Source organism: Haliaeetus albicilla, chromosome 17 (genome assembly GCF_947461875.1).
Source record: "Haliaeetus albicilla chromosome 17, bHalAlb1.1, whole genome shotgun sequence".
Classification (NCBI taxonomy): domain Eukaryota; kingdom Metazoa; phylum Chordata; class Aves; order Accipitriformes; family Accipitridae; genus Haliaeetus; species Haliaeetus albicilla.
The window spans coordinates 6,991,496-7,003,777 of record NC_091499.1 but is presented as its reverse complement, the minus strand read 5'-3'; the positions used below and the strand labels follow the sequence as shown (position 1 = coordinate 7,003,777).

General features: G+C 39.0%; 1 protein-coding gene across 3 annotated transcripts in view; it reads right to left on the bottom strand.

Annotated features, from left to right (window-relative positions):
• Positions 1–2,693: 2,693 nt before the first annotated feature.
• The window catches only part of SENP6 (SUMO specific peptidase 6), an 83,983-nt gene continuing 74,394 nt past the window's right edge, over positions 2,694–12,282 (bottom strand). For all 3 annotated transcript variants that reach the window (XM_069804696.1, XM_069804697.1, XM_069804698.1), the window contains 4 exons: positions 10,693–10,781; positions 8,314–8,382; positions 8,059–8,209; positions 2,694–5,321 (listed from right to left, as the gene is read on the bottom strand). In XM_069804696.1, the coding sequence (XP_069660797.1) occupies positions 5,112–5,321; positions 8,059–8,209; positions 8,314–8,382; positions 10,693–10,781 (519 nt within the window). In that variant the 3' untranslated portion in view covers positions 2,694–5,111. The remainder of the gene's footprint in view (positions 5,322–8,058; positions 8,210–8,313; positions 8,383–10,692; positions 10,782–12,282) is intronic.

Below are 12,282 nucleotides of genomic sequence, written 5' to 3'. Positions count from 1 at the left end.
GCACTCCTTACATACGCGTAAAGATAAGGGAAACAATGTTAGTTTTCCAAAGTTTGAGTTAGGAAGGACAAACCTGATGTCAACAGGCACTGTCACAGAGCTTGATTTAAAACCTGTTACATTTGGAAGACAATGGGGGTAGGGGCTTGTGTAACAGTTTGCAAACTACTGCTGTGAGTTGGCATCAGTATATTTAGTTATATTTAGTGTGTATGTATATATATGTATATTTAGTTGACATAAGTGTATGTGCAAAAGTAAACTAAGTTCCTAAACTTAGAAATACTGTTGAACAGATACAGTTTTGTGTAAATAGTTGATAAATTTCACCAAGGTAAACTGCTGGGGTTTTAATTTCTAGGTTAAAGACCAGAGTCTAAACAGACTCTGAACACAAGCTCAGGCTGGCCGCAGCAGGGTGCTCTTCCCTCCAGTGGACTCCTCACAGCTTGCAGGGGAACAAATACTCGGCTGAAACAAACTGGTCCGGCTCCCATTAACCTTAAAGGTATTCAGTCAGCTTACAAATGAAAGAGAATCTGGTCCTCAAGATAGAATTTTTAAGTATTGTCTAAATCTATGATATTGCGCAAATGGACACATATACTACATGGATTTGACTATTCCATTAAAATAAACCATCTGCTTATAAAGTACATCCACCTTTTTTGTTGCTTTTGTTTTTCTCATCTACAAGAACCTTTTATTTAAAAAATAGTAATAGTAGTTTCCTCCCTCTCCTGAATTCCTTACCATTATATACTGATGATTGTTGGGGTAAAGTCATACCCCAAAGTACTCTAGGGAGAATCTGATCACAGAACCCAACAAAATAAGAAGGTATGAAGATGACGGGGGGGGGGGGAAGCAGACAAGGTAAGTCTCTTTCTTGTTTACTAGAATTTAGATACTTTTTAATCCATATAGCTTTCTCTTCATATATATTCATATATGAACGTAGTTCATATCTTTTTAAGCATCACGCATCGCAAATAGTGCTGTTTACTCTCCCCCAAGAACATCAAGTACAAGCCTCACAGAAAAAAACAAAAAGGAAAGAGGAAAAAAAAAAAGACCTAGCAAAGAAACAACCTGGCTGTTTATCTAGGTTGCGGCTAGCAATTACTCACACAACTGCATAAAGAATCCCTGAGGTACGGTGTACATTACCAGGTTTCCTTTTGTACCCACAGGTCTGCACGAGTCCACATGCACATTTGTTAAAAGCAAGCAAAATCTAGCCTGTCAGAAAACTGCAACAGACCACAACAGAGAGAACAGTCACTTTCCAGATTACAGCCTCACTGAACTGGACTGGAGCCTACAAAACAGACATCTTTCATCACATCTTTGAGCAGGCATGACTGAGTTAAGCAGAAATGGTTTAAAAATATGGTGGTGAGAGGTTAAGTACAATGGCTGTTACCTCACTCTTACTGTTTCAAAGTCGTAGTTTGTAACATCAGCTCCCCTTTGGTTTCCAAAAGTGGATGGGAAGAGTCAGAAGACTTGGGGAGACGCTGTGCCTTTGCAAACCCAAGTCACTACAAAGAGGTTCTTTAGGGGTACTGAGTATGTAGAATTTAAGACAGACTGTTATAAAAACTGTCATACCAAAATGAAATAAAATCTTTTATCCAGACTCCAGTACCTCTCATCGTCCTGGCCCCAAGAATCAGGGCTCCAAAGAACAAGCACCTTTACAGCTACTTCTTCTGTTCACATGCTAAAACACAAGTAACATGTTATCAATGAAGGGCAATATAAAGCTTTAACCAGTGACTGAAAATACAGTCTATTTAAAAATCTGAGTAGAAAATTGCAGGGGATTGCTAAACCAAGGAAACTGCTGCAGTTGTTCGTCAGGAAAGCCTAGTAGTTCACTCCAATTTCCAGAGGAATGACGTTAACAGGAATTAAAAATCACACATGCAAAAGCTTCGTGTTCTGCTTTACTCATTTGCTGTGCAATACATAAAAAATAAATAAAATGAACAGCATGTTTTTCTCATCATGGTGTAAAGTCTGCTTGATTTTTCAACTCTTTCTTTACTGAATGTTTTGGAAGTTAGATTCTTCCCAGAGGAGCACGCGGTGCAACCTCAAAAGTCAACAACATGGTTCTTCTGTTTGGAGTCTCTGGTCTTTAAAGAGTGTGCTCAGTTTCTTAACCAAGAAAAATAGGAATGTCACAAGGGACTACTTAGATGTCTCTTCTGCTTTTGCAGCTATCCTGCAAATGTGCACCAGAAGTGCATGCATTTTTTATGCTAAGTAATCTAAAACTTTTATAAGAATTCTTAACTGTTATTCTACCCCACCTGAAAAACAATACAAACAGATACATTTAATTAGGTAGCCATCTGATACCTGACACTGCAGAACGCAGTCATGCTACTCCCAAAGCATTCGTGATCTTAAATCTTATAAAGGAATATACAACTTATACCCTCCTCAGAGTGTATGTGTTATCATATAATTATTGAACAAATATACCTAGTCCCCACCCCACTAACTTCCACTGAATAAATCCGATTGAGAAAATTCACTGGTAAAACTCCTTGTCAGACTGCAAAACACTGTAGTGTAGTGGACCCTTACATTAAGAACAAATACCTAACATGCACATGTGGCAGTGAGCTTTTTAAACCAAGTCAGTAAGGTTTTAAATAACTCATTCTTAATTCTGTGGGTTTTTTCTATTAACATCACATTTTATTAAAAAAATAAGTTTCCTATATTTAACATGTATATTAGCTTGCTGTATATGACTGAAGATCTCAAGACCTTTAACATTAAATGATAATAAATCAAACACTTTCTTCACAGTTTTGAAAAAGGGGAAGGGAGGAAGAAAAGGCAGGACAGGAAAGAGGAAGGAAAAGGAGGAAGCACCAGGCCATTCCTAGCAAGAGAACCAAATAGTTCTACAGCATCAAATTATGAACCTGCATCACAAACATCAGAAAAAGGAAAACTAACTATTATATTGATCAAATTTGGATATATTCCATGTAATTAGAACATACCATTGGGAAAGACTAGACAGGGAAGGAATACATTCTATTTGCAGTTGTCTCTTCTCTGTATTTCCAAGAAATTATTTTCCTTCCTTCTCTACAAGCCATCACTGATGTACTTGCATTTGTATAACCTACTATTCCATCCAGTCTGTCAGCTGCACTAAAGCCAGATATACAAGACCCTGCAGGGAAACAATCCGAAACTATTTTATCACAGATCTTCCCCAACAATGGCAAGAACACTGGATAAATTTGATGGAGGAAACAACTTGGAGGTGTGCACATTAGGTATTTAATTTGTAGTCCAGAAGACTGCCCCCGCATACTTTCAGCAAGAGACCTGTGTAGGAGTCACCTCTAACATAACGTATATACATGGTGCTTACATATTCTCCATGGGGCTCAGGGTCTATGCAAGAAGAAAGAGAAGAGGGAATGAACAACTCCCCTAAATGCCACGGGTTATCTGTGCAAAAGATTAGCAGCCCATGTTTGTACTGCTCTGTGTGCAATCACTCTGCCTTGGTGAGCGAACCCCCTTTTAAACGGAGGGTTTCACAGAGATAGTCATCTGTGCAGAAATGCCCTGGCAGTAACGTCATCAGCAACCGTGTTTTCAGGGTTTAGTGAGAATCAAAATTCACAGAGAACCTGAAGTACTGGGTTAGACTCGATCTTGTATATAAAAATTGGTCTCGGGGGACACAGAGTTCAGCTAGTGAATTCTCTGCTGCTTCTCTCTGGGAGAAGGGACTAACAAATGATATTCCCAGTGGAAAAGCCAGGAGAGAAAATGCTATCTGCAAGCAGGAATAGAAGGTCGCTCTCTTCCCCCGACAGATTCCTCCCGGGAAGAGACAAGTTTCTGGTTCCCATCAAAGATAGCTATATTAGTAGAAGACCGTATACGTATCCTTGCACAAACCATCTCCTACTTTCCTCATTTGAATACCAAAGCCTTTCTATAGCAGGGATAAAAGGCTATGTTTGCAGCTTAAGCAACGATGCCATTTTAGATTGCTATAAAATCAAAATACACTGGAAATATCCAAACAAATCCCAACATTAGTCTGATGCTACCTAAAGCCAAGAACAAACAAGCAAGCAATGAACACTGGTATTTTGGTTTTTTGTGTGGATATTACAAAAAATAGTAATCATACACTTTTTTCTTTTTAAATGTTCATTACTTAGATAAAGCACATATGAATGTAACATTCAGAATTGTAACATAGAAAATGTAATGTGGGCAATCTGCTATTCCAAGTACACTTACCAAAATACAATTTTATAATGAAGAAAGTCTCAAAATACACCTGTACAACAACTGGGATCCACAAAATATGATTTAATAGTATCACTCAAGATCACTTCATTGAAACCACTTTTATAATACTGTTTGAATAGTCATCCCTGGTCAAGGAGCATTCTCCCTCTTTCCCTAGCCCATCCCACTAAAGCAAGGGTGGAATTTTAATTGCAACGCATATCTTTTAAAACCCCAAATCTGAAGCAGTCCTAGTAACTATTACACTGCCTACACTTAGATACTGGGAGGATGGGAATCACCCTCTCTGAGGCCATGGTACATTGAGACACTTACCCATATTATTGTTTGTAGCGCAAGCAGAATAATCTTGTAAAGGGCAACTAAATAGTGTCAAAATATGAATTAATTATCTCACTACCAAATCATTCCCTATGTGTTACTTAAGCCTGTAACATTACAACTTTACTGAAAAAGAAAAAGTTAACCATTTTATCCTATAAATATTTTCTTTATTTGCTTTATGTTTAGAAGTCGCTATTTAAGTTCTATTAACAGAAATACATAACAAAAGCTCCCTAACAAGTGGAAAAAAAGTAATTACAAATGCTGAAAAAGTTGGCCTCATTAACATATGTACAGACTTGCTTACTTAATACACATCTTTGTGGGAATTAAATCATTTTATGACACACATTTATACAGGCATTAAACATTCCCAAGTAACTTTGAGCAGAGAATACGCCAAATCTTTAGTCTGGGCAGACAAAAATGTATATCTCAGTTTTGATTGTGGAGCTAACATGCAACAGATACAACATTCAGTCTGAGCTGCTGTTGATAAGTTGTTCTGTTTTTTCCTGCAAAGATCTTTCCATTGAACTTGGGTCCTTTTGTCCCTTCTTGTCCTTGTTCTGCTGTTCCTGCAGCTTCAGGATTATTTTTCGTATTTCTTCTCTTTTGGTTTTCATTCTTGGGCGTGGAAACCAGTCTGTTAAGTTCATTGGTAGTTCAAAACTCAGAATGGGATTCTGAAAAGAAAGGTCATTTGAATATTACAGTAAGGAGTTACAACCTAAAAGACCGGAGAGAACTGTCGTAGGGAAAAGTACATTCTTCCTCATCTCGTTCCATCAGCATGGAACAAAATTTCTACAGTTTGGTGTTTTGTACATGTACAATTAAGGTAGAATCAATCAAGCTTCAGTATGTTACAGAGAAACATTCGTGCAGAATACAGTTCTGGTTATAAAAGCACCCAAATAATCTACTCAGTTTGCTACATCTTTTAGACAAAGCGTTTCACTGCAAAATTGTTCTAATTAAAAAAAAGAGAGAAAATTATTGTAACAATATAGCACATTTTTTTAAAGATGACTTGCATCAAAATCTAGAGCTGATTAGGAATCCGTTGCTAAGTACTCCTGCCCTTATAAATACCTTTATAAATACCATAACCAACTAGAAAAGTCAGTTTCACATTTCACCCTAAAAAACAGGGCCTGTGAAAAGCCCCTGGCTATCACCAGCCCTTTTTATACTTACATTCTGTTTTCTAGCTAGTGGTCATTCATCTAAAGAATTAAGAGAATGATTATTATGAGACATTATCTACGCCACTTCTGTGACGCTGTACAACGGTTTCACCCTAACCGAACAACAGTTAGTGGAATAGTGTTTTCTCTCAGAGAAGTTCCTCCCTTTGTGTATTCTAGTTTACATCATTAACGGGGTTATTTAAGAGTAAATTACATTCATCCACTGAGCTAACGCTAGCAAGGCGACTTGGGAAAAACCCAGTCATATTCCACACAGGAACGTGACAATGCCTTATGCTGCGCTAGCAGCGTTACTCCACGTCCAAACAGAACATCAACTAGATAGTATGGCAATAAAAGCCTGCTAGATTGAACTGACTTTGCCTGTGAAGCTACTTAACACCAGCAGTAAGAATGACAGTCAGAAGAATGACACTTAAGATACAGAAAACCACGGGCAAGAACAGAGCAGGTCTTCCACCGTTTCAATTATGAACTGGGCCAGACTAAGAAGATGATCAAAACCCAATCAGTGCGGTTCCCAGCGACAGCACGGTATGCCAAATTCACCTGAAGACACCCTTCACCGGGGCCTTTTGCCGCTGCCGCGGGTCAGTTTGGGGAAGGAAAGCGGGGCCGCGGGTCAGAAGCCAGCTGTGGGCGTGCTCTGCTGCCGCCGCGGAGCTTCCTTCTCGCTTTGCGGGTTCTCTCCCGACGAACTGACGCCCCCCGTCCCCCCCGGACCGCGGCTCCTCCCGCCCTCAGCCGGCCGAGCCCGCCCGGCCGCGGCGGCACCACGGCGACCCCTAGCGGCGGGAGCGGCGCCGCAGGCAGCCCCGGCCGGGGCGGGGAGGACGGGGAGGGACCGGCCGGGGCGGCTGAGCGGTGTCGGGAGAGCCCCGGGTTTCAAAAACGAGCATCGTGCTTTTAACCCTCAGTAGGGGAAAGAAGATGCCGTGCACCGGTCCGCAAAGGAGGAGAGGGTGTGCCTGGAGAGTCCCCCAGCACCAGACCAAGCACGCCCCCCACTCAGTCCGTACAGCCGCGCCAACAACGAGACTTGTGCAATTTCCCAAGTACTCGGCAGCTGAGGTGACCGGTCCGGTAGCCGTCAGACAGTCCAGGGCCGCGCAGGCAGTAGAGGTTTTCCCTTCCCACCAGCCCTATTCTGACAACACCCTGCGGTCCGCTACCTGTCCCACCGACGCCATCCCTGCTCCCTGGCAAAGCTGCTGCACGCCGCAGGATCGGGCGGGACAAGGGATTCAGCCCGACACGGTTCAGCAATCGGTTTGCAAGAAGGAAGGGGCTAAGGTTATTAAGACTGGGTGCCTCCTTGTATCCCCCGAGCACAAAACAGGAAGCGCTCAAGGACGGTCCTGAGCTCTCAAGGACTCACTGGTAAAGCAAAAGAGTTTGGCTTCCATTTGCATGAACGCACTCTGCCAAAGCCTTGCTGCTACCGTATAAAGTCTGAACGAGGGGAGGCTGGAGGAATGGAGAAGAAACCGCCGGCTTCCTCAGGAAAGGCTACCTACAGGAGAGTTCAGGAACGCTGCTCTAAAGTACTATGGACTGTAAACGCAGTTAGCGTCCCATGCAGACAACATCTCACTTGACCATCATTTCTCCTCCCAACCCAGACCTGAAGGTGCTAATGCCTCTACTTGTGAAAGGAGCTGTAACTGGAAGACCAAGACAGTTAAAGTCAGCGAGATTTTAACCAAGTTCTTCACTGGAATCAAGATTTGGCATTTAGCTGTAATGATTCCACTTGTGTGTTTTAAAGCAAGTTAAAAAAACTAGCTGTATCATATTCATGAATTTATTCAGAGTCACATTTCTTAGGGAAAAAAGAGCAAGCTTTTTGTACCACATCTTTAGTTTAGATTTTGAACTCAAATTTGAACACTGTTTCTTACCCGATAATTTTAAAGGGTATGCACTATAAGAACACAAAGGAAGACTCTAAATATATTTTCTTCATATTCTCTCAGAAAGTTCCATGGCTTCCAATTTCTGATACATATGCACAACAAATAATGATAATTATTTTCCAAAAATTATTATGTATGTTAATGTATAAATTTATAATGCATAATCTAACAAATAGGTCTAAGAGCTATACTAGAGAGCCTTTTATTATTGTAACAATTTTAATACCTCATATCTGATTGCTATAGGAGACACCCCCCCCCCGCAAAATAGGTACAGAAACAGGTATACATACCTCAAAAAAGCTCTCCACATATTGCAGTATGTACACTCCACAATCACTGAAGTTGTTCTGTTGTGGCACTTTTGGGTTGGAACCTTTCATGACATCTTTGGAAAAGCTTCTTTTGTTGCCCTTCCTGACTTCCCATTCCACCTCTAAGTATCTATGATAAAAGACCATGCAAATTCAAACTTCTGTTTTCTTGCAGGATTTTGGAAAAAAACAACAAACCAAAAACCAAACAAAAAAAACAGATAGGAAACTTACTCCCTCAGCGTCTTCACAACATTTGACCGGGAAGGGCCTCTCAGTGAGTCCATAAGCAAAATGCAGGGCCTAAGAGAGAACACAATTTTTAAGTACACAATACTTTACAGCAGTTTGGAAAACAATGTTACAAAGCTAGCTAGCTATAAAATAATTTGTGGGGTGACCTTGAACAAAACTAGATCAATACTACAAAGTTTTGCCAGTCCTGCTGTAATCCCCTAACTGGATAGCTAAATGCAAAGTTATCTTTAGATTTAACTATACACTAAGTACAGAGAACTTCAGAATACACTTAGAAAATACAGTACTGTCAGACTGAAAGCATTTGCTACAGGCAAAATCTAGTTGCCTAAAACCCCTCAGGTGTCTAGTGCTCTTTTAGATGCCCAAGTATCTGTGACACTGGCAAGAGACTAGAAAGTAAGGCGCAGAACCCATAAACATCCTTCTGGAGAAGCAGCTGGAGAACAAGACAGGACAGTCCCCAGCACCTAAGACGATGCTAGGTATGCATGTTCAAGAAGTGATCCCAACCAATGAATCTGCAATCTACCTGACAGTTACCCACAAAACACACATGTACTCCATTTGATAGACTTTAGAAAAATAACGTATCCATAAACAAACATTTTCTAGACAACCAAGTCTGCCTGAACGCTCTCTTGCACACTACAGATGTTTACATCCTATCACTTGATCTAGAGGATATTACCTTTGCAGTAGCTGCAAACATAACAATCACATCAGCCGCCTTATAGGCAACAGCTAGATTTATACACCACAGCTAACTCATACCAGAATTCAGAATCTCAGCAATAGATGCAAGATATATTTTAAGGAATAAGAGCAAATTACTTTTCACAAAGCTCTGCTTTCTGTTTTCTAACAATAACACACATGCTTTCAGACAAGGCATCCTTTATAGAAACTGCAAACTAGTAAAGTCAGACAAAATATCTGCATGCATTTATGTATAGGTTTGTTTCAATTTATAAATTATTTTACATGTATGTAATTTTTTAGGCATAAGCATATCATCACTTGAATAATGTTTGCTTTTACTTGTACTTGTTTTAATTTCTGATAAAAGAAAGTTACTATTTATATAGGCAATCCTCTTTAAAAATGCACAATCCAGTACTGGGGGGGGGGGGGGAAGTGAAAGCCTTTTCAAGGTAATTATCTTTTTCATATAGAAGTAATTTAAAAATATGCTAATAGTAAAATATTTAAGTGCTCTTAATGACTTGTGATACTTAAGTGTCAAAGATCTTACAAAATTTCATGTTTGGATTAAAAAAAAAGTCTAGTGGAAAGTATTATGTACAGATAATCCATCATCAGAATGGGACAAATTTAGCCAAGCTATAACCAGAAGCTCATAAATATGCTTAAAACAACACAGATGGATTTCTACCCCTTCATGAAAAAGTATTAAGAACACATGCCATATCATGTATTAATACATAATTTTATCACACAGTAAGAACGTACTGTGAAAGCCTTTACCTTTCTATAGTAACCATTATATTCACAACGACAGAAACAAAAAAAAGGATAAATAAATTGGGGAAAAATACAGACGAAATTGTGAAGACAGCAATACTAAGTAACAATATTTCTAGACTTGGAATCATGCATTTCTGTCACACCAAAATGCAAGCAACTGCAGTCAATTATTAATAAATAATTTCTGGGTTTCAAACATAAAAAAATAAATTTTAAGAGTTTGAAAATCCAAAACGGGAAAAAAGTTTAAAAAAAAAAAAGCGCAACTGAACTTAGTATTGTGGAACATTCTTATTAGATAAAAAAGAATAATGCTAAGAACAGACAGAGAGAAAAAAAAGAATAATACTAAGAACAAAAAGAGACAATAAAGAGAGACAGCTAGAACACATTTAGCTAAGAAATGGAGGCAGTTAAAATTATTCCCATTTTCCTGTACTAATTTGAGTGGTGACAAAGGTTTTATTTAGTACTAATTTTAGTTAGTTATTTTCATTTAAAGACTTTTTTTTTTTTTAATATGGAAGGATACTTTTAAACATGCCTCTACACCTTTTTTTTTTGTAGGAATCTAAGTGCAAGATATCAAAGAAGAGCCTTATTTGAAGAAACAATCTTCAATTGCCTGAAGCAGCACACAGGCTTAACAGAAACCCAAAAAGCTATTATCTCACTCGCAGTTTCATTCATTAAATTTTCTGCTCACTGAAGATGATGATACTACAAAGTATAAAATTCTCTCTCAAATACTAATAACATGCTGATTAAAGTGTTTGAAGACTGCTATATGACCATTTCCCATAATTACTGTCTTTTAAATTTCATAAACTTTTATGAAATTTCCATTTTAACTGTTTTAATACTTACTGTTTACAGATAGTAGGTTTCAGGTGCCATTGTCCCATTTCTGAATTACAGTTATCATCTACAAGGCCACCATCATCACTACTGTCTTCCTACAGAAGCAACATGTTTACAGGTGTTTAAAAGCTAATATTGATTTTCAAACAGATGCAGAAGAAATTACTGCTATACTTACCATTTTTATTCAAGACCAATAACATAAGTTTAATAAAGAAGTGGTAGCTTTAATCTGAAACCATTCCTTGTTTGTAAAGTTTGCATTACCAACTTTTAGTCACATGGCTTCTCCAAATCCGTGCTGGAATGACACGGAGTTAACGACTGCTGAAACTAGAAAAAAAGCTGCAACTGACATTTTCAAAACATTGCTGGCTTAAAAGGGTTGCATCTCCATTATTTGGTTATAATCCAAATTATCAATGCCTTCCCTTGCTAATGATTACTAGAAACTTGCTTGGCAGTTTCATGTATGTTATCTCCTAGATGAAATGAGACAAAATCTGAACAAATTCAGAAATAAAATTTGATCTTTGCTCTGGAATGCACCAGCTTGGTTCTTAGGGCAAGGGAAATTAAACCACCATGATACTATAGATCACAGATTGCAAAAACAGTCATGCTACAAACCTGGGAATACCCTTTGACCTTTTGATTTCAATATTGATTGCTATAAAAGATACAGAAGTTTTATGAATAAAACCACTAAGGTCTTGTATCTAAAAGTAATGCAATGATCCAAGGTTTCTTACCCTTCTACAGAGTTCACTTAACTACCACAGACCGTTGCATTATAGGGAAAGAGATGCTTTCCAAAAATGAGAACCCCCCATATCAGCATGATTTGTGAAATTTTTGGTGAGAATCATGTACACTAACACACAGGATCCTCTGACTGAAATCCTCACGGTATGCCATGAAGATGTTATCGTATGAGAAACTACTGCCTAGTTCCTAATACACTTGTTTCTGTCGCAGCCTCAACTCCATTTTTGGCAGATGTGAAGGTGCACTCAGCCTGTCATGGTCTACCATTTCTATACTTGCTTTGTGCATTCTAGAAGATAGCAGTGACAGCTTCAGCCTGAGTTAAGTTCTAAGCTACACTGCAAGGAGGGAACTCGGGGTCTTTGCCTCCTCTCAGGGAACACAGCTGGCCATCTGCTTTCTTCCCTGCCTTCATGCCACGTACTTCAGATTGGAAACACTCTACTACGCATTCTCCATCTTCAGGGAACTCTTAACTGCTACAAAATAGAAAGGCACTTCCATCAGGCAAGAATCACAGAATGTTTGGGCAAGTGGCATGACAGGAGAGGTGGGTTGCGTCTGTATGAAAAGCATAGTTGGGTTTCAACATAAACTGGAGCTTTTATATTTCTGCACACATATACATACTATTTGAAAGCCATTACAAATAGCTGTAGACTTTAGAAAATGATTGTTTGTTCTGGACTCAAAGGTGAAAAATAGGTAATTCCTAGACTGTATATTTGATAGCCTCCGATTCTTTATTTCAGACAACTTGGGAGTCACACACCTGAAACATGAACATAAAGGCCAATTAGGAAGAGTAAATGTGTAACTCCTAGCTTG